Raw genomic sequence first — 21,349 nt, 5'->3', positions numbered from 1 at the left:
TTGACTGGAGAGAAAAGCATGGCAAATGGAGTTGTGAACTGTTAGGGGAGCTGGCTTGCTAGAGTCTAAAAACTTCTGGAAGCGGCAGAACATCTGTTAATTTTATATTAAGTCATCCTGTTTTTCTTGTCTGGAGAGTTGACTTCAAATAGGGGGGTTCTCATTAACTGCAGCAAGTCTGAACATTGCTGATCAGTGCTACAAATGGGTGGTTAGCAATTAACCATTAATAGTATTTGAGTCAATTTGCCTAACACTGGAGGAACTGTTTGCAAGCAAACAATTGCTCTTTTCCCCCAGCTCTTCCAGCATTTAAGAATAAAAGATCCAGATTTTTACCCCAAACCTATATTTGCAGAGGAAGCAACCACCATAATTCCTTGCACCCAAGTAGTAGAAACCTGTTGAAGTGTTTACAGAAGACAGGCAAGTTAAATGCAGAATTTTGTCCAAGTTGTCAGTTTCTGAAAGGAAATGCATTTTCTGTACAGCCCAGGCATCAAGCAAGCATATTTTTTAGCACAAGTGGATTTTATTTGGTCAAAACCTGGGAATACAGGTGGGTGCTGAAGAAGCAAATAACTCCATCTTTATCTAAGAGCAGATACAAGAAAGAGTGGTAGGCCTAACTAAACTTGCACTCATGTTTTATAAACTGAAAGCTATTACTAGCATCTTTTCAGATTTGAGGAACAAACAAGTTTATGAACTGTATTCCATATTAAGCGTTCTGTTTCATCATAAAAAAAAGCGTTTAGCCAAGCAGAGTATGTTTACTGGGTTGGGAAATCAGTAATCAGTGCAAAAAGTGTAGTACACTACAACAGTTAAGACACCTAAAGTTCAGCCTGCTCTAGTACTGCCAAATTTTTGAGTGTCTACTATACCACAATCTCTCCCACTACATTATTCATAATTATAGTAGGCAAAACAGCATGTTCACTTGGGGAGAGAGGGGGGGAGGAAATAGTTAGTACGGTTTTTGAATGGGTATCAGCAGAGAGAAAAATATCAGAATAATGTTTTTATAACACCATGTACATATATACAGGTATCAACCCATCATATAAGTCTAGTAAAAGCTTTTTACCTTGTAGCCTTCCCATCTCAGAATCATCTGACTCACTTTCTCCAGAAGTGGTCATGCCTACAGCCCCCGCAACAGAGCTAGATGCTAAAGAAAGAAAATATTTTAGAGTAACACTGACTTGTCTAAAATTTATTTCAAAAAAGAGTATTGGATACATTAATGCTGCTTCTATTTAAAAATCGATAACTAAATCCCTACTGACTTCAGCAGCAATTGGACTAGGATTCTAAGATACTTTGTATTGAGTTTGGATTCATTTAAGCTATATTCTTACAAAAAATTTATAGTGACAACTCATATATAAGTTCTAGGGTTTCTCCATCATGAACTTCCACAGAAAATGTAATTGTACTTCTGAAATGGTGCATGTATATCTGAAAAAGTTAAAATACAGCTTTGGATAAAGTCTGAACTCAGTTTAAGTAACCAAACTTGTTACACTGCACTGAAGCAAATCAATACCTTATTTTCAAGCCTGAACATTTTAAAGCTTTTTTCTAAAAGCCAACATAATTGTTGAAGAATTTAAATAAACTGATGTGCTGAATTAGGGCCGGATTGCTTATACTGAACTGTAAATTACTCTGCAATTATTTCAGTAAGACTGTTTGGGGAATAAGGTACTCTTCAGTGTGAGGATATCACTAACTTTGTGAACAGTTTTTCCTATTGCAGCATAGTCAGTGCAGAAAAGCCAATAATTTAGATACTGGCCAAGACTATTAGAAAAAAATACATTTTTCTATAAGTACCATACAACTAGAATACATAGGTTAATATCAAAAGGTACAAAAATGCTTTCACAACTGAGCATCACAAGGTAACCAAAAGACGTTTACTATAAAAGGACAGACTCGCGTAGTATTAGCTGGTTAGATACAGATTCTGACAGTAGCTTGTGAATTAGCACACTAACTTATGTTTCTATATGGTGGATAAGAGTAACATTACTAGTACAGTAGTTTGAAGAAGAGTTCAAAGTTATGTCACATAACCAAAAGGCCTCTGAACACAACTATAACTTAACACCTGAGTTTCAAGAGAGTAGTAGTGCCTTGCTCAGTCAGCATCCAAAAGCGACATTAAGAATTCATTTATGCCTTCCCCCCTTCATTAAAAAAAAAAAAAAAAAAAAAAAAAAAGAAGCCTGATACTTTAAGGTTTACATCAATGTTTTACAGAGCACCAGACATGTGTTGCAAAGTTTGTGTTTCTGCTTACCTGCTGCTCCTTGTGGAGCCTCATCTGTACGTGCAGCTGAAGAATTAACTCCATCCTGGTTGTTATCAGGATCAGCCATTTTTTCCTGTCGGCGAGCTTCAGCTGCTCCTCTTTTGCCCAGGCCAGAGCCTCGCCGACTATAAAAGAAAGTATAATGCGTAAAATTCAAGGTATTGCCAATTAAATGGACACCAGTTTCTTACCTAACACGAGAACACTCAAAAACAAGAACTAGTATGGAGTATTATATAAAGCAATGTTGACATTCATAGCTATTCCTCTGAACATTCTTTAGCTTTTTTCTAAAGTGGACCTGAATGCAATTTCATCCATTTTACGTTCTTGGTATCCACATTTACACATATATAGTGAAGAATGTTATAAACAGAACAAGTCAATACTTGAATCTTGATCATATTTTGAAACTTATGCTGAATAACTGACCATCACTAGAATTTAAGTTCAGACAATTGAGTGCACATCTGTGACTAAGTGGGAATTTTCTTAATATTTTTGCATGAGTACTGTGTGCTGCATGTTTACCTAGATGGATGGAAAGGTGGTTTAATATTTGTAGAGACTCAGACCAGGTGTGAGTGTCACCTGGCTGCCTGGGCCCAGACAGTGGCTGGACATTTCATAACTTAGAAAGTGATGACCAGGGGGCCCACCCTCTGCAAAAAACCAGCCAGCCGCAACAAGTTGAAGAATAAAAAGTTGAGGTGGAGGCCAGGTGACCTGTTTTGCTAGAGAAAGACAAAGGACAGAGGAGGAGCAAATGGGCATGATATAGGGTGGATTGCCGGAAACAGGCAGCTCTCTCCCGTTTTTGGTCTCTTTGCAGGAGAATCAGGGCTCTGTGTCAAAATCAAGGCTCTGACCAAGATAGCTGTAATTTTCTGGTTTCTGTGCTAAGTCTAACAATGACTTTTTCTACACTGTGTTCAGACAATAAACCCCTTTGTTTTACATCGCTGGCTGAGAGTCACTGCTGACTGAGAAAGTTGGGAGTGTATGACTCCCCTTTGTGTGTGGGGGGGGAAAAAGAGGACGAGTATAAGGTGTCCTATTCAGGTGGACTCACTACGGGGAGCTCATGGCATGGAACAAGGATGCTGATGGCTCAGAGTTTGGTCCCAGGAGGCACTGAAGCCAAGGTGGCTTAGCCTAGTGAAAGTGTGCTGTGAGGGGTTGTCATACTGAAGAGGGTCCTGCCTGGGTTAGATTAAGAGCTGTTCCAGCGCATCCATGACAGCATCCTTATGTATTCGATTATGCCGCCATTTAAAAAAAAAAAAATTTCAAGAAAGAAAAAATGCAACTGGCTTTGCTGCTTGTTTTTTTTTTTTAAAATGGGGAAGGGTATGAGTCAGAAATTCATATTTTCAGAGGCGAGAGTAGTTTGTTGCACTGGTAGTTGTAATGGGGTCAAGGTGTTTGTCTGAATTCAGAAAACACTGAACACTGATGCCAAATTCATAATTTTTCAGAATATTAACACACTTCAGAGTTTTTCCTAAAGTGTTAGAAAAATGGCTGCCTACCAATAAAGTCATCAAATCTAATTTAACAAGCTTTGTTCTTTTCTTTCCACCTAAAGCACTTTAAAAAGTGTCAATTAGACATTGTGTAGCTCCAAAACTTTTGAAATTTCATCACAGATATGAAAAGCTTTTGACATTTTCCTAGTTACTTGGCTTGAAAGCTTAAACTCCAGATATAGAACTTCAGATTAGCAATAGTTGCAAACATGCCTGTAATGTTAAGGACTTATCATTTCGGCATGTTCCAGCATAACTTTCTGGTTACAGCTAAATTAGACTTATGTATTTCAAATTTCTGGCTTACATGGTGGATACCTTTAAAATAACTAACTTGCCTCAAAGTAACCAACAGCTCGCAGCTGTAATCATCTTAATGGGACTTTTAAAGTTTGAATCTCTTAAACACAGTAAAAATTTTACTTCTGGATAACCTGAGATCAAAAACAGCTAGTTCAAAGTTGTAGTCCATAACACCAGAAAGTATTTTATCTAAGTTTGGATTGCATGACAAACAAGCAGCCTTTATTGCTACACCCTCTAAATTCAAGCTAACCAGTTTGAATTTTTACCTCAACATTCCAAAAATCTTAAAGCCTGTTTTCATTCGCCATCTGATACCAGCAGCTATCTCAAGTTCCAAGTCTATTATGTCTGAGTACCTGATTTCTCATCTTGCACAAATCTGATGTTCATTGACTCAGGCCTGGTCTACACTATAAAATTAGGTCTATTTAGGTCACTTAGCATTGATCTAGTTGCGCATGTGTCTATACTAATTTCTCTCCTGCCGATAGAAGCGCCCCTTATGGCAACACAGTAACACCACCTCCCCGAGTAGTGTTGAGCCATGGTCGACCAACTGTGGTCAATGCAGAGCAAGCATGGATACCACAAGACCTAACAGTCCTCCAGCAGCTGTGCCACAATGGTGAACACTGATGCTCTAGTCACAATTGTGACCTCAACTGCCAAGGGGTCACAGAGACCTGAAGCCACCCCACATCTTTAAAAACCTCATGTATTTTTGAAATGCCTTTTCCTAATTGCCCAGCTTGGTGAGCACACCTGGCAGCTCTCCCTTGTGTGCAACTGCTCAAAGTAACCATGCCGCCTACATACTCCAGACGTACTCCTGCTTGGATAGAAGCTTTGGATCTCTTGGTCTTATAGGGAGAATAAGCTATGCAATAACAACTATGGACTAGTTGTAGAAATGTGGACATCTACGAGCAGATGGCACAGAGGATGCAGGGAACAAAGTCAGGGTGGATAAAAACCAATGATTTTAAAAACGAAAACCAGATTTTTTTTTGATAAAACGCTTCTTGAGAAAAAACACCTACCTAAAAACACCTATAGCTCAAAGGTATCTTAACATGGAATAGGGATTATAAATTCTCTAGTACGAGACAATATAGTCATGTAACGTTTAAGAAAAGTTTTGTAAATCAGTTCCAATAGTTCACGGATTAGAGACCCAATTTTCTGGGGCTCCAGGGGCTTCTGTATAGATTTATTTAGGTTAATTTTTCTATCTACCCAATGGGACTCAGTGCTCAGTCGAGAAGATACCAGAGATGCTTAGTTCTGCAGTTCTCAAACTGGATCATCCCCCAGAAACAACCATAGATAAATTTGTGATAAGAACCAGCAGATTACAAAAGGAGGTAATTGATGAAAAAAAATTGCCCGGCTTTTAATGCAACAAACTCTCCTTTCCGTATGATTGAGAGCCCATACTTCATTAACATGGTGCAGTCATTAAGACCAGGATACAGTCAACCCAAAAGAGCAGATGTCGCAGGCAAATTGCTGGATAAAATGTGTATGAAAGAGAAATTGAGTAGTGTGCAAAAAGTCTAGAGGGTGAAATTGTTAACCCGATTCTTGATGGGTGGAGCAATGTCCACAATGATCATTTTGTATGTGCTTGTGTGACAACAGAAGAAGAGAATGTCATTCCTTACAGAAACAATTGATACATCTGGAAATGCACACACAGCAGAATACTTACAAGTAGCAGCACTAAAAGCTATAAAACTGAAAAAAATCTCAAATGTCTAGTATGCAGCTTGGTCACAGACAATGTATCCAAGATGAGAAGAAACTATTAAGAAGAGAGTCCCAAGATGACAACATACGGTTGCAGTGCTCATTTGATGCACCTCCTAGCCAAAAACTTCAGCGTTCCAGAAATAAAGGCTAATGTTGAAATAGCAAAATACTTCCATAACCACTTTGCAGCAGCTGTTCTGAAAAAAGTGGGAGGAACCAAGCTAACTCTCCCACAAGACGTGCGATGGAACTCAGTAGTGGACTGTTTTGAGCACTGTATCAAGAACTGGCCTAATCTAATGACAGTTTGTGAACAAAATCGTGAAAAAATAGATGGCACTGTCACAGCCAAAGTTCTCAACATTGGGCTTAAGAAAAACGTTGAACACATGCTGAGTACCCTAAAGCCTATTTCTGTAGCCTTGAACAAAATGCAGGGAAATAAATGTTTTATTGCTGACGCTGTTGAAATTTGAAAGGAACTGAGTGAGATCTTAAAAAGAGAAATGTGCAATGACTGAGCTAAATAAGCATTAAAAAAAAAAAGAATGGGACAAGCACCAACTCCAGCTCATTTTCTTGCAAATATTCTCAATACCAGGGCCAAACCTTAACCGCTGAAGAAGAGGAGTTGGCTATGACATGGACATCCAGCAACCATCCCTCCATAATGCCAACTATAATAAACTTCAGAGTGAAGGGTGAACCATTCAAGAAATGTGTGTGTGCTGAGGGGGCTTTAAAGAAAGTCACACCAGTGAACTGGTGGAAGTCACTTGAGCACTTGGATTCAGAGACTGTTGACGTGATAATCTCACTTTTAACAGCAGTAGCTTCTTCTGCCAGTGGAGAAAGAATATTTTCTTCCTTTGGACTAATTCATTCCAAATTGAGAAATCATTTGGGACCTGAAAAAGCAGGAAAGCTTGTTTTTCTTTTCCAGATTATAAACAGGAAAATGAAAGTGAAGATGACTGAGCTAGCTGCAGAAGCCAGTATTTTAAGTTTCTCATGTTGATCTGGCTGACAAATTTAATATTTAAAAAAAAAACAAAAAAAACCTAAGTATTTTAGTTAAAAACAATTTTAACAAAAACAAAACCTGACTTTAAAAAACTTGAATGTTTAAATTCAAAAATTTATATGCTTGTTTTGTTAAAATATTGTATGTTTGCTGTTGAAGAAAAAAAACCCAGAATACATAACGTAGTTGTTTCAGTTAAATAAAACAATTTAAATGTCTGGTGATGTCCTCCTCCTAATACAGCCTGGCAAGAAAATCCTCCAAATATTGATTAATCTGTTGAACTGAAGATAGTTCATTCACCTCTCAGTGACTTCATAAATATCTGCTTCAATTACCTTTGGTAAATTAAATAACCAAACAATCATTCATTTTCTGCTACAGCTGTAAAACTAATCTGAAATTTTTCAAAATAAATCACTTTAGAAGTTACACACTATACATTTTTAAAAATGAAACCTACATCTGAGTTGTGAACAATATGGATTAAGATTATAACAACCAACAAGAATGCACTTTTATGTAGAAATCCATGATTAAATTGAGTCTTCCTGACTAATGATTTAAATCAACTCCACCCTGAACGGAGTAAGACAGGAATCAGCAGCAGTGCTGTGCAAAAGTAAAAGGGACTTCAGGAGGCATCCAGAAGGCCAGGGAGGCCAACAGTCGATCTGGTGCCAAGCTGCAGACCTGCCACTTTGCCAGTGAGCTGCATGCCATACTTAGTGGAGACCCCACCAACACCCCACAGAACATCCTAGGTACCTTTGAGGAGCCCCAAACACACAGACCCCTGCCACAAACAATGAGGACGACAACGTGAGACATGCAAAGGGGAGGTCCAGCTATGCCAAGAGCCAGGATCTGTGTGAAGCTCCAGCACTGTCTAATCAGTTCCAGCAGCTAAATATGGGTGAGATTCTGTTAAGTGTGTGGGTGCCTTTCCCACTACCATGCTTAAATGTACAGATGGCACCCGACCAAAATGTATTCATTCTAGAAAAGACAATATCACATCACAACCAGAGATAGTTATCTGCTTTTCATTCTCCTGTAGAGTTAGTTGGGGTGGCCATGGAGAGCAGTTTACATAAAAAAAGGATGTCCCTTGAATCCTCCTGAGAGATTTTAATGAAATTTTCATGGGAGGTATTCTGCAATCTTCTCCCATAGGTTTTTAGGGATAGCGGTCTTATTTCTTCCTCTGTGGTAGGATACTTTCCCACACCAGTTGGTGACGACTTTGGCAGACTTCACTGTAGCCAGTCAACAGGCCAGCCCCTGTCTTACCCACAAGAGAGAGATATCAACTAAAATCACCAACGCCTGTGGAAAACCGTGAAAGTGCTCAGTGCTGTTGCCCTGCACTCATACCTATGGAAACTGGGGTCTTTATTTTTTCATGCAATCAAGCAACACTCCTCATTCCTCCCTGCCCCCTAACACCTTTTCTGGGCCACACTCTCCATGGCTGGGGCTGGAGAGTGGTGGTGTACACAGGCACTCCAAAGCTAAAGTGTCAACAAGCATGTCACATTTAAAAACATTAGGGGACCAAGGGAAGGGAGTTCTGAAACTTAACTCTCACATCCTATTGTGACTATACATACATCACATCTTTGGATTTTATCTAACGCTGCTGCTGTTGTGGCCTTGAGGAGTCCCCACTCCACAACTGCAGAATGCCTGACCACAATAAGGAGAAGAAAGGAGAACATGTGAGGATATATTCAGTGAGATTCTGAAAAGTTGATGCTGCATCAGACTGCAAACAGATGGCATGAAGGATGACTATTGCAGACAGTATGAAGAGGGAAAAAAGTACAGAAAAAGGGCCCAGGAGTCAAGAGAGAAATGTATCAGGACATAATGGAGCTTAGAAGCAAACAAATGTGCAGACTCACTGACCTACAAATTCAACAATCTCGGGCTCACCTCCCTTTGCAGTCAATGGAGAAATCCATTTTAGCACCTCCCTACACCCCCTAAACCCTCCACATGGTATCAGGGACTGCAACCTTATTCCCACCACTCCATGTCACAGAACAGTAGTGAGAACCACAGCTTCACATATATAGCAACCGTGGTGCTCTCAGGTAGTATGTGTAGCCAAAATGAACATACATGTTCCTTCCCCTTTAAGTTCTGTTCAATTGATTTGTTTCCAAAAGTTTATTGTAGATGTTTAATTCCACATTTTTGCTCTAGTTTTGGTCTGAAATAATAAGCTATTTCTGGTAAATAATTCATCTATTATTTCACTACATATGTGGGAGAATGCTTAGTGCTACTGAAAGCACTCACTACTTGTTATTGTGTAAGGTGACAGAACTCATAAGGTCAGTGACAAACATGTAATTATAGGTGTTTAGCAAGCATTGCAAAATTAATAGGTGCATTAACAGGCCGTGTTTCATCTATAAGTGTACAACAAGTACTTCACAATCCCAAAGAGCCCCCAAAACTTCAGGGCCAGATAGAACACAATTCACCACAACACGTTACTGTGGCTGACTGTTGAAGTGCTCTTTCCAGGCCTCCCTCAGCCACATAGCTCCACATAGAACTCCAATGGCCCTTGCATTTCATTCTAAATGAGCAGATAGCGACTCCACCTCTGCCCTTGACCCTAGCAGCAGCTTTCCCCTTCATCTGCTTCACATTTATTATGAAGCACACAACAGGCCACTATACACACACACACACACACTAGAACCATTGGGATATTTTGTTCCCTGAAATCCTATCTTGTCAGTAAGCTCTACCAGCATCCCTTCAATCTACCAAAAGCATATCCAACTGTCTTTCTTCACCTGCTGAGACAGTAGTTTAATCTTTCCTTGGTGCTGTCAAGATGGCCAATGTATGGTTTCATCAGACAAGGGAGTAAGGGGTAGGCTAGGTCCCCCAGGATCACTACTGGCAACAGTAATCCACTGGTGAGGAAAAAGTTCTGTGTAGCAGGAGACTATTAAATGATGCTGGACACTTATATGACGACAACAGCCCCACTGTGGATTTTCCAACTCCAAAATGATTTTCCACTTACTGGTAGCAATCTGGCATTGCAAGCTTCCACAAAGATTGCTACTCACTTCTCCATTATCAGCACAGCTCTCATTTTGGTGTCCCTGCACTGGAAAGCTGGGGTGGGCTACAGATCCAAGAATGTGGTCTTTCATATCCAAAAGTTCTGCATCCACTGCTTGTCATCCGAAACCTGCATTATGATGCAATCTCACCACTCAGTGATTGCTTCTCGGGCCCATAAGCAATGCACCACCGTCTGTAGCTGCTCCGTGATCACCACCAACCACCACCTTTAATTGGTTGTTGCTATGTCTGTCTCTCAGCCATCTGCCCATCACAAAATGGCCATGTCCTCTGCTGCTGCGGTTCTTGCTGCAGCTCTGCAAATACTGGGAGGATTGTTTGACCGTGTTTGCCACATTCATGACAATAGCACAGTGCTGTGTGGACTCCACGCTTCTCTCAGAGATGGCGGACAGAGAAGTGCTGCGTGGTTTTGTGTTTGTTTTGGTTTTTTTTTTTTTTTTAATAAAGGCACAAAAATTATTGGATTATGGATGGCATAATGAGATGGAGAAAGCTGCATGATGGGAACTTACCCCCTTGCTCAACTCACTTCTTCTCCCCACCATGCTGTTCACACTGTGTCAGTGAGAGTCATCAATCCTGACACACTTTACACCTAATACACTTGTCATAATCTGTATCTAAAAAGGGTCATGCAGGTTCTCATTGGAAAACTAGTAATTCCCTGCTCATTCATATTCTTGCATGGTGTGTGTACAGGTAGTGTACAAAGTTATGAATATGTACTAAAATTATGTTCTGCAAATGTGTTTGGCAAGCAATACATAAAGCACAGTCTGCATCGGACAAAGGAACATGTATTTGTTTGTCCGACCAGCCTGGCTGTCATGCAGAGACAACGAAGGTACACTTGCATAAAAGATAAACAAAGCCATCAACCTAACAATGGGGGTGGGAGAGCGGGGATAGCCTGTTATGAGAGTCTGAACCTCAAATGATATACAATTATAAAAAACTGTTTAAGTAAGGTCTTTTATGAAAGTTAAGAACACTGGTAATGAATATAAAATAGTTAAAAAAAATGTATTAACATTATGAGGAATTGTGAACACGTGATATGTTTCAAAGTCAGTGACAAACAAAGAGAGAGAGAGAGAGAGAGAGAGAGAGAGAACACGAACCTCTCTCACACACACACGGGAAGGCAGCTATCTACCAGTCTTCTCTAGAGGAATTAAGCAAGGTAAGAACACAAACAATGGACACTATTTACATATGAATGAGCAGGGTAGGAATCCACAGACAGGGAAGAACAGAGTGAGGTCATCCCAAGGACTAAAAACAGTGACTTTGGAAAGATGTAACAAGAGAAGTCATCTTGGCACCCATCACTAGACAAATACAAGGGGCCAGAGCTCTTGCAAGCAGAGAAAGATGGATCCCCCAACCAAGGGAACTGAAGTCTCTGAGAACCGAACATAGATGAGAAACCTGCTTAGGCAAAGATCTTTCACCTAGGAAGAAAAGGGAAACCAGCACCTTGTACTTCTGTAGAAGGTCCTGACCGAGCCCTGGTCTACACTACGAGTTTAGGTTGAATTTAGCAGCATTAGATCGATTTAACCCTGCGCCTGTACACACTACAAAACCATTTTTGTTGACTTAAAGGGCTCTTAAAATAGATTTCTGTACTCCTCCACGACGAGGGGATTAGCGATGAAATAGACATTGTCAGGTCGAATTTGGGGTAGTGTGGACGCAATTCTATGGTACTGTCTGCAGGAGAGCAGAGTTACAGTGGAAGCGGTGGCTGACAGATGCTACAAGAATAGATATTTATAGAGAACGACGAGAGGACCTGCGAGGTGGATTCATGAGAGCAGATTTGCAGCGGAAGAGGTGGAGGATGATGGTTAGCACCACGCACATTTCCTCAGGAAGAACACACATACCCGAAACCCCGTGACAGACAACATGGAGAAATTCGCTATTGAGACAATAGCAGCAGCAGAGCAGAGTTGCAGCAGAAGCGGTGTATGACAACGGTTAGCAGTCCTACTGCACCGTCCGCTGCCAGCAGCGCCCAGGACACAACAGCGGCGGTGTCAGTGAGCTGAGCTGAGCGGGTTGCACGCTTGCCGTGGTGTGGCATCTGCGTGGGAAAAAAGGCGCGAAACAATTGTCTGCCATTGCTTTCACGGAGAGAGGGACGACATGTACCCAAAACCACCTGCGACAATGTTTTTGCCCCATCAGGCATTGGGAGCTTAACCCAGAATTCCAAAGGGCGACAAAGACTGTGGGAACTGTGGGATAGCTACCCACAGTGCATCACTCTGTGAGTCGATGCTAGCCACGGTATTGAGGACGCACTCCACCGATTTAATGCGCTTAGTGTGGACATACGCAAATCGACTGTATAAAATAGATTTCTAAAAATCAACTTCTATAATAATTGACCTAATTTCTTAGTGTAGACATACCCTGAGAGAAAGTCAGCCATGGCTAGAAAGAACAGTAAGAAACCTATGTTGAACCAAGACTGTAGCTTGTTGTCTTAGCTACTAGAAAGTGGTTTTTACTTTTATTTGCTTGTAGCTACTTTTGTCTTTATCCCTTGTACTTGAACTCACTTAAAACCTCTTTTTGTTAATAAACTTGTTTTACTTTTAATCTAAACCAACCTAGTGCTGCATGTGAGTTGAAGTGATTGTTAACTCCAGTTTAAGCAATAAGCAATGCTTTTGTCTCTTTCAGAGGAGTAATAAGGTTCATTGCTCCTTTAATGTACCAGGACACAACTGGACATTTCAGGACAGAGAGTGTGGAGAAAATTCAGGTCTTGGGGTATGTTTGGGGTAGGGGTGGGGGGAGGGCGTCACTTGGTTAGTAGTAGCCAAGGCTGAATAAGACTGGAGTATGGCTATGGCTCTACCAAATTCACAGCCATGAAAAACGCATCAAAGACTGTGAAATCTGGTTTCCTCCTGTGAAATCTAATCTTGTGTGCTTTTACCCTATACTATACAGATTTCATGGGGAAGACCTGCATTTTTCAAATTAGGTGCCCTGACTCAAAAGGAAGTTGCAGAGGGGTTGCAAGGTTATATTAGAGAGCGGCGGCTGCTTACTGAGTGCCCAGCTCTGCAGGCAGCAGCACAGAAGTAAAGGTGGCAATAACATACCAAGCCACCCTTACTTCTGAGCTGCTGTTGGCAGCACATTGCCTTCAGAGCTGGGCTCCTGACAAGAAGTAGATGCTTTCCAGCTATCCAGCTCTGCCGCCAGCAGCAGTGCAAAAGTAAGGGTAGCAGTACTGCAACACCTCCTACAATAACCTTGCAACCCTCCACCCCACTCCTTTTTGGACCAGGACCCCTACAATTGCACCACCACTAAATATCAGATTTAAATAGCTGAAATCATGGAATTTATTTTTTTTAAGTTCCTATGATCGGGAAATTGACCAAAATGGACCATGAAATTGGAAGGGCCCTAGCTATGGCATAACAGAAGGCTGCTGGCGGCAGACACTCAGTGCTCATTTGTATGCTGGCTGGGAGCAGCCAGACAGGGAGCGAGAGCAGCAGAGCATTTAAGGCACCCAGGGCTAAAGGGGAGGAGGTGGCAACCTCACTGGTCTGAACTGCATCCCAAAAACATGACACATTCATTGCCAAAATTTCCCAAAAGACAGTGTGCTGGATAATGGCAAGTTGCATGCTGGGATACCTGGGATACCATTGACACAAGCACTCTTGGTGAGTACACAGTGACAATGCAAGGAGCCAACCAATATACTAACATGAACAGTTTTATGCCAATGTAACTTGCATCAACCAAAGTTTGTGATCTAGATTATGCAGTCACCTACAGGGCTACTGGTGAAACTATGAACTAGCACAGTAAAAAAAAAAAAAAAAAACCAAAACCACTTAGCTTCCTGTACATATTTGAGATACTTCCCCGAGAGAGACTCCCAAGACTTTCCAGACCCAAGTTTATTGCGCAGATGTTAGCGCCTGAATCTTGGATCAGAGGCTTTTTTTGGCTTGCAGTTGCACAGTATATTAAAAAAACATCTACTAAATTGAATATTTAGTGACTGAACAGTGTTAAACGTGGTGACTGTTCCTAAACTCATGTTGCATTTTGCATGATTAACAAGAGCTTCTTTTGGACAAACAGAGGATCCTTTCCTCCTAAAAGGAAATCAAATTGTGATTTGCAGTTGCAAAAAATAAAAAATCAAATTGTAGTTTACTAGTACCCTGGCTTGGCTAGCAAGTTTTTATGATCACCTGCCTTTCTGATAAAAATAACCACCTTCTAAAAAACACAAACAAACAGTGACTTATAGCTTTATTCTTCTTCGAAGCAAAGTGTCTTCCGGAAACAGCTGCATACCAATGATTTCTTTAAAAATTATGGAAGAGACCTTGAAGCGTGTCCCACTTAAATAGCCTTCCCCCATCTCTGACTCGGAGGACACAACTATACATTTGTCACCAATTTGCTGAGCTAGCCTACTATATTGTAGTCCTTCCCTGCTAGGTAATTAGAGGTCAGTAACATCATGTAGGAGGATGCCAAACTCCACACATACTTATATGTTTGTATAAATCTCAGTGACCCAGTGGGTATTTGAACCACAGCCACTTTTACACAATAGCAATTTGAAGCCCTTTTCCATCAACAGAAGGTGTAAGCTTTCTTGGATCAACTGCAGTAATAGTCATTCACAGCTCATAATCCCGAATCTAAGATTTACCTCGTGCTAGCACAGGAGCCCGTGGTCTTTTGCCGTGTGCTCCGCCGCAAACTGGGGAGCTCTGCAGGTGGTGATTCGCTGCGCTTCTTCGTAGATTTTCTTAAACCTATATACATAATACAGAGAGTTAGGACAACACTTCAATCCAATCCAGTCTTTGTTTTCAAGTACATAGCAAGTAGAGAAGCACAGAAAAGTCAAAGTGTTGTTTCACAGAAAAGACACCAATAAATTCCTCTTCTTTCAGCCTCCCACCTACTTTTAACTGCCACAACAAAGCCTTTTGTGTTTTAACATTGAAGGAAAGCTTTAATGGCCTAGCAACACAACTCAGTACAATTAATAAAAGGAATTATTAAAATGTGGTTTGGACATCTGGCAAAACTTTCTATATGATTTTATAGCAATGATGGGAGGCCTTGCCTACGACAGGTACTAGATTACAGGATGTTGCATTCTATATATTAGCTGTTCATTCTTTAGACATACTGGTAAGCAGAAAACATTCTATTTAAATACAATAAGGGAGTGATGGGAAAGAAATTCAGCACCGGTACATTGCCAATTTTTATCTAGATCAAGCTAGTGTAGAGTAGGTGCTCTAGATACCAATTGGTCTATGTGAAATGCTGAGGTCAGTTTCTTCATATATGGGAGATCCTATCACAAGTCACATTTGACTCATGTGAGCAGTCCAAAAAGGTGAAATATTGTGTTGAAAGTAAGACCCTCATCCCACAGATGTGGTCTGCTCAAAATCAGATTTCATGTACATTAGTCAAGAGTCAGAGGCTTGCACTACCCCTTGCCCATGATCTGCTTGTGTTTGTTTTGACCAGAGCTCTTCAGGTCTCCAAGACTATCGTGACACCTTCCTTTAGCAGGTCGCAGAGTAACAGCAGTGTTAGTCTGTATTCGCAAAAAGAAAAGGCATACTTGTGGCACCTTAGAGACTAACCGATTTATTTGAGCATAAGCTTTCGTGAGCTACAGCGAGCTGTAGCTCACGAAAGCTTATGCTCAAATAAATCGGTTAGTCTCTAAGGTGCCACAAGTACGCCTTTTCTTCTTCTTCCTTTAGCAGTTAATTTCCTTAATTTTAAGGAAAATTTGCCCATCATTCATCTTACCATTTTATTAAATATGTTTGCATGAATACAGGCTTTTTGTCAAATGTTTATCTACTCTTGTCAGCTTTTCCCTCCAACATTCCTCTGATACACTCTCCCTTCACAGTTCCTAGTTATTAAGATCAGTCCTCTGATTTAATGTTACCAACAATCTGTGGGAGAGGACTGACTCGTAAGAGGACAAATAATGCTGTTCTCAATGCAACTCTCTCAAGGTGAAGCACAAGGCAATTCGGTCAAGTGTGCAAGAATAACAAAGTAAAATTAGTTATCTTCAGATAAAATGAAAGTTCTCCTATCTGAGTTATAAGAGAGCATGAGGTAGCTTGAAAAAGTGAAGAATTTTGCCTTTTCTGAAACTGGAGATGCGAGTGCTTTTTGTTCCAAAACCCCATAGATTTACTCCTAGGGTAAACTTTTGCAGCACTTTCCTTTCCCCCCACGCTGGGTTTTGCAACTACATTCCAAGTCTCTGAGGAGTTGTGCAGACAACTAAAATTTATAGTCACTGCCTATGCATGATGATTTACAATATTTCACTTCTCTGGTTGTACAGAAATGCAATAAGAGACCACCCCACAAGACCCAACACATTCAGAATGGCAGTGCAAAGTGTTTTGGTTTTTTTTTAAAATATGTGCTAAATTGAAAATAGGGATTTAGATCTTAATGCCCATCTCAGCCATAATTGTATGCCAATCTTAACTTTAAGGGGACAAAATTCATTCAGCATTACCATACTGCCCAAATGTATAGGCAAAACAGGATTCTTAAATGAAAACTGTCTGTGAATCATTGCTTCTAAAGTCTTAAGATGCAAAGATGGTCCCTGCCCTGAAGAGCCAAGAACCTAAACTAGAAAATAAATAAATTAAAAAAAATATTTATTTTTACTGTGCCTAGTCCAGAGGGGTCCTGACTGGGACCTATAGGCCCAATCACAATATAATATGCTACTAAGTTTTTTAGGACGGATGTGCCACCAGAAGAATGAATTCTATATTAGTGCTCATTGTAGCACATGAATACCTGACACTATTTTTCTTAATCTTGCCATTTACAAAATTCACTATTTTAAATATCTGACTCCTAAAAAACTGATGCACTAATATACAGTTACTACTCAGCTGTGGACTCTATGCAAGTTTCCTATTTTCTTAAGCTACTGGAAAAATTCACAAGGACACATGTATTCAGCTTAGGTAAACTGAAGTAAATAAAGACTGGCTACGAAAACCCCTTCTAATCAGCACAAAAGTTTTAATTTCCTGAAAAGCATTTTCAAAGAGGATCAGATTTCAGACCCTAAAAAAGGTTTAGGGTTTCCCGCCCCCAATTTAACGCACAGGAAAAGAGCTGCTGAATTGTAGAATGCCATTTCTTTTATAGAATCACAAAAAAGGTAAGGCTGGAAGGGACCCTGAGAGGTCATCTAGTTCAGCCCTCTTTGGTGACGCGGGACCAAGTAAACCTAGACCATCCCTGAACAGTGTTTGTCCAACTGGTTCTTAAAAAACCTCCCATGACAGGGACTTCACAACCTCCCTTGGAAACCTATTCCAATTCTTAACTATCCTTGTAATTTAGGAAGTTTTTTCTTCTAATATCTAACCTAAATTTCCCTTGCTGCAGGTTAAGCCCATTACTTCTTGTCCTATCTTCAGCAGACATGGAGAAGAACTGATCACCATACTTTTTATAATTCAGCCCTTAACGTATTCGAAGACTTATCAGATTCCGCCCAACAACCTCCATCTTTTCTCAAGACCAAACATACTCAGCTTTTAACTCTCGCTTACAGGTCAGATTTTCTAAGCCTTTTATCATATTTGTTGCTCTCTTCTGGACTCTCTCCAGTTTGTCCACATCCTTCTTCAAATGTGGTGTCGAGAAACAGACAGCACTCCAGCTGAGGTCTCACCAGTGCCAAGTACAGCAGGACAATTACCTCCCAGGACTTATACACAAACCCTCCTCTTGTTATTACACCCCACAGTATTAGCCTTTTTAGCAACTGCATCACATTGTTGGCTCACTTGATTTATGATCCAATATAACCCCTGGATCCTTTTCAGCAGTTCTACTGCTTAGCAAGTTATTCCCTACTTTGTAGTTGTGCATTTGACTTTTCCTTCCCAAGTGTAGTTTTTATTTCACACTTGTCTTTATTTAATTTCATCTTGTTGACTTTAGACCAATTCTCTAATCTATCATGGTCGTTTTGAATTCTAATCCTGTCCACCGAAGTGCTTGCAACTCCGAGGGGTCATCTGCGAGTTATAAGCATATTTTGCATTCCATTGTTCTAGTCACAGAGGCAGTACTGGCACCTGTGGGACTCCACTAAACTCCTTCACAGCTGGACTGTGTGCCACTGAAAATGAAGTTTTTCCAAAAAGTTTTGTACCCACCTAATAGTAATTTAATCAAGACCGAATTTCCCTAGTTTGCTAATAAGAATATCATGTGGGACTTTGTTAAAAGCCTTACTATCTTCTTTACAGGGTTTACTGGTTTAAGGAAGAAATTAGGTTAGCTTTGTTCTTGACAAATCCATGCTGGCTATTCTTTATAGCCTTATTATCCTCTAGGTCAGTGGTCTCCGGCCTTTTTATGCCCAAGATCACTTTCTGAATGTAAGGGCAACCTAGGATCTGCCCTGCGCCTTGCCCCAAAGCCCCACCCCCTACCCCAATCGCTCGCTCCCCCCCACCCTCACTCACTTTCACTGGGCTGGGGCAGGGAGTTGGGGTTCGGGAGGGAGCTCTGGGCTGAGCCTGGGGTTGGGGTGCAGGAGGTGATGAGGGGTGAAAGTTCTAGGAGGGAGTTTGGGTGCAGGAGGAGACTCCAGGCTGGGGCAGAGAGTGTCGGGGTGCAGAGAGCAGGCTCTGGGAGGGGCTCCAGGCTGGAGCAGAGTGTTGGGGTGCAGGAGGGGGTACAGGGTGCAGGAGGAGTTTGGGGTGCTAGCTCCAGGAGGGGGCTCAGGGCTGGGGTGCAGGAGGGACTTTGGGGTGTGGCCTCCAGCCAGGCAGCACTTACCTCCAGGGGCTCCCAGTCGGCGGTGGGTGCAGTGAGGCTAAGGCAGGCTCCCTGCCTACCCCGGCCCCACACTGCTCCCGAAAGGGGCCAACGTGCCCCTGAGGCCCCTGGCGAGGGGTTGGGGACCTGTGGCTCCGTGTGCTGCCCCTCTCTGCAAGCACTGCCCCTGCAGCTCTCCTGGCCAATGGGCACTTCAGGGGGTGGTGCTTGCAGCCAAGAGCAGTGCGCAGAGGGAGACCCCTGCACCTCTGCCCCTGGGGCTGCATTGGCCACTTCCAGGAGCAGTGTGGGGTTGGCGTAGGCAGGGAGTCTGCCTTAGTGGCAGCCACACTGCACTGCCAGAAATCGCGATCGACCAGGAGATCCTCTGCGATCCACCAGTTGTTGCCCACTGCTTTAGGCGCTTATAAACCAAACTGTTTAATCATTAAAGTTTCATTCCATAAATTGAAGTTAGGCTGGCAGGTCTTAATTCCCCAGATCCTCTCTTTGTTCACCTATGTTAATCCTTATCCAGCCTTCTGGGCTAAAACCCAAGCTTATGCCCAAATAAATTTGTTAGTCTCAGGTGCCACAAGTACTCTTCATTCTTTTGGCTGATTCAGATTAAAGACTTTGTTTACCACTCTGAAACTTTGTTTACATTTACAGGAGATAATGCTGCCTATTTCTTATTTACGTCACCTGAAAGTGAGAACAGGCGTTCACGTGGCACTGTTGTAGATGGTGTCAAGATATTTACATGCCAGATGTGCTAAAGATTCCTATGCCTTGTCATGCTTCAGCCATCGTTCCAGAAGACATACTTCCATACTGATGACACTCGCTAAAAAATAATGCGTTAATTACATTTTGACTGAACTCCTTGGGAGAGGATAGTAGGTCTCCTGCTCTGTTTTACCCACATTCTGCCATGTATTTCATATTATAGCAGTCTTGGATGATGACCCAGCACATATTGTTCGTTTTAAGAACACTTTCACCGCAGATTTGACAAAAATGCAAAGAAGGTACCAACATGAGATTACGAAAGATAGTTACAGCACTCCACCCAAGGTTTAGGAATCTGAAGTGCCTTCCAAAATCGAGAGGGATGAAATATGGAGTATGCTTTCAGAAGTGTTAAAAGAGTAGGACTCTAATGCAGAAACTACAGAACCCAAACGGCCAAAAGAGAAAAGCAACCTTCTGATAGTAGCATCTGAGTCAGATGATGAAAATGAACATGCATCAGTCTGCATTGCTTTGGATCATTATCAAGCAAAACCCGTCATCAGTGTGGATGTATGTCCTCTCAAATGGTGGTTGAACCATGAAGGGACATATGACTCTTTAGCGCATCTGGCACAAATATTTTGAGACGCCAGCTACAACAGTGCCATGCAAACGCCTGTTCTCACTTTCAGGTGACACTATAAACAAGAAGCAGGCAGCATTATCTTCTGCAACTGTAACCAAACTGGTTTGAGAGAGTGATTGGCTGAACAAAAAGTAGGATTAAGTGTACTTGTAAGCTCTAAAGTTTTATGTTTTATTTTTGAATGCAGGTTTTTTGTACATAATTCTACATTTGTAAGTTCAACTTTCACGATAAAGAGATTGCACTACAGTTCTTGTATTAGGTGAATTGAAAAATACTATTTCCTTTATATTTTTGATTACAAATATTTGCACTGTAAAAAACAGTGTTACTGTAAACTTTGTATTCTGTGTTGTAATTGAAATCAATATATGAAAATGTAGAAAACATCCAAAAATATTTAAATAAATCGTATTATTATTGTTTAACAGTGCAATTTAATTGCGCACTTAATCTTTTTAATCACTTGACAGCCCTAGATTTTAGCTCAATTTTCATTTTAACTCTGCAGTTTCCTCTAAGTCTCTGCAATATCTATTCCTGGGGGAAATTCTGCGCCCCTGCACAAGCACAGTATTGGTTGGCCCCACAGATTCTCTCCCCACTCCCCGATGCAAAATAATTGATTCTCATGGGAAGTTGAAGGGAAGCCATGAAAAGGGTCACATGTCCCTCCTAAGCGGCAGCCTCAAGATGGTGTGTTGGTTTGGGAATCGGGAGCAGCCAGGGGAGACAAATCACCTGGGGAGGAGTGGGGAAGAGGGGCTGGGTGTGCAAGCGGGACTATCGCTATCATGGTGTGCCCAGCACAAAGGGAAGGGCTCCAAAATGTTTCTGGGGCAACCTTTCCCTGGTGATCAAGAGAAGCTAAAATCATTTTTTAAGCAGAATTTAGACCAAGATTTTCAGGTTTTTTCCCCCAAAGATTTTTTCAAAGCCTCAAGTTAACATCCTAATTCCATATTTAGGTAATTAAGTAAAGTGACTTAGACCCCAACTTGAGGTTCCTATTTTTGAAAATAGTAGCCTTAAGACATTTTAAAATAAGTTTCTGC

General features: G+C 41.2%; 1 protein-coding gene across 8 annotated transcripts in view; it reads right to left on the bottom strand.

Annotated features, from left to right (window-relative positions):
* TRIP12 (thyroid hormone receptor interactor 12) overlaps positions 1-21,349 on the bottom strand; it is a 152,351-nt gene that overhangs the window by 68,657 nt on the left and 62,345 nt on the right. For all 8 annotated transcript variants that reach the window (XR_013347117.1, XM_077826439.1, XM_077826438.1 and 5 more), the window contains 3 exons: positions 14,766-14,871; positions 2,312-2,448; positions 1,091-1,174 (listed from right to left, as the gene is read on the bottom strand). Coding sequence is in view for 7 of the 8 variants with exons in the window: in XM_077826439.1 (XP_077682565.1) it covers positions 1,091-1,174; positions 2,312-2,448; positions 14,766-14,871 (327 nt within the window). In the remaining variant the exon portion in view is untranslated. The remainder of the gene's footprint in view (positions 1-1,090; positions 1,175-2,311; positions 2,449-14,765; positions 14,872-21,349) is intronic.

Source organism: Eretmochelys imbricata, chromosome 9, assembly GCF_965152235.1.
Source record: "Eretmochelys imbricata isolate rEreImb1 chromosome 9, rEreImb1.hap1, whole genome shotgun sequence".
Lineage (NCBI taxonomy): Eukaryota > Metazoa > Chordata > Testudines > Cheloniidae > Eretmochelys > Eretmochelys imbricata.
The sequence above is the reverse complement of the archived record's forward strand: the minus strand, read 5'-3'. Positions and strand labels throughout refer to the sequence as shown.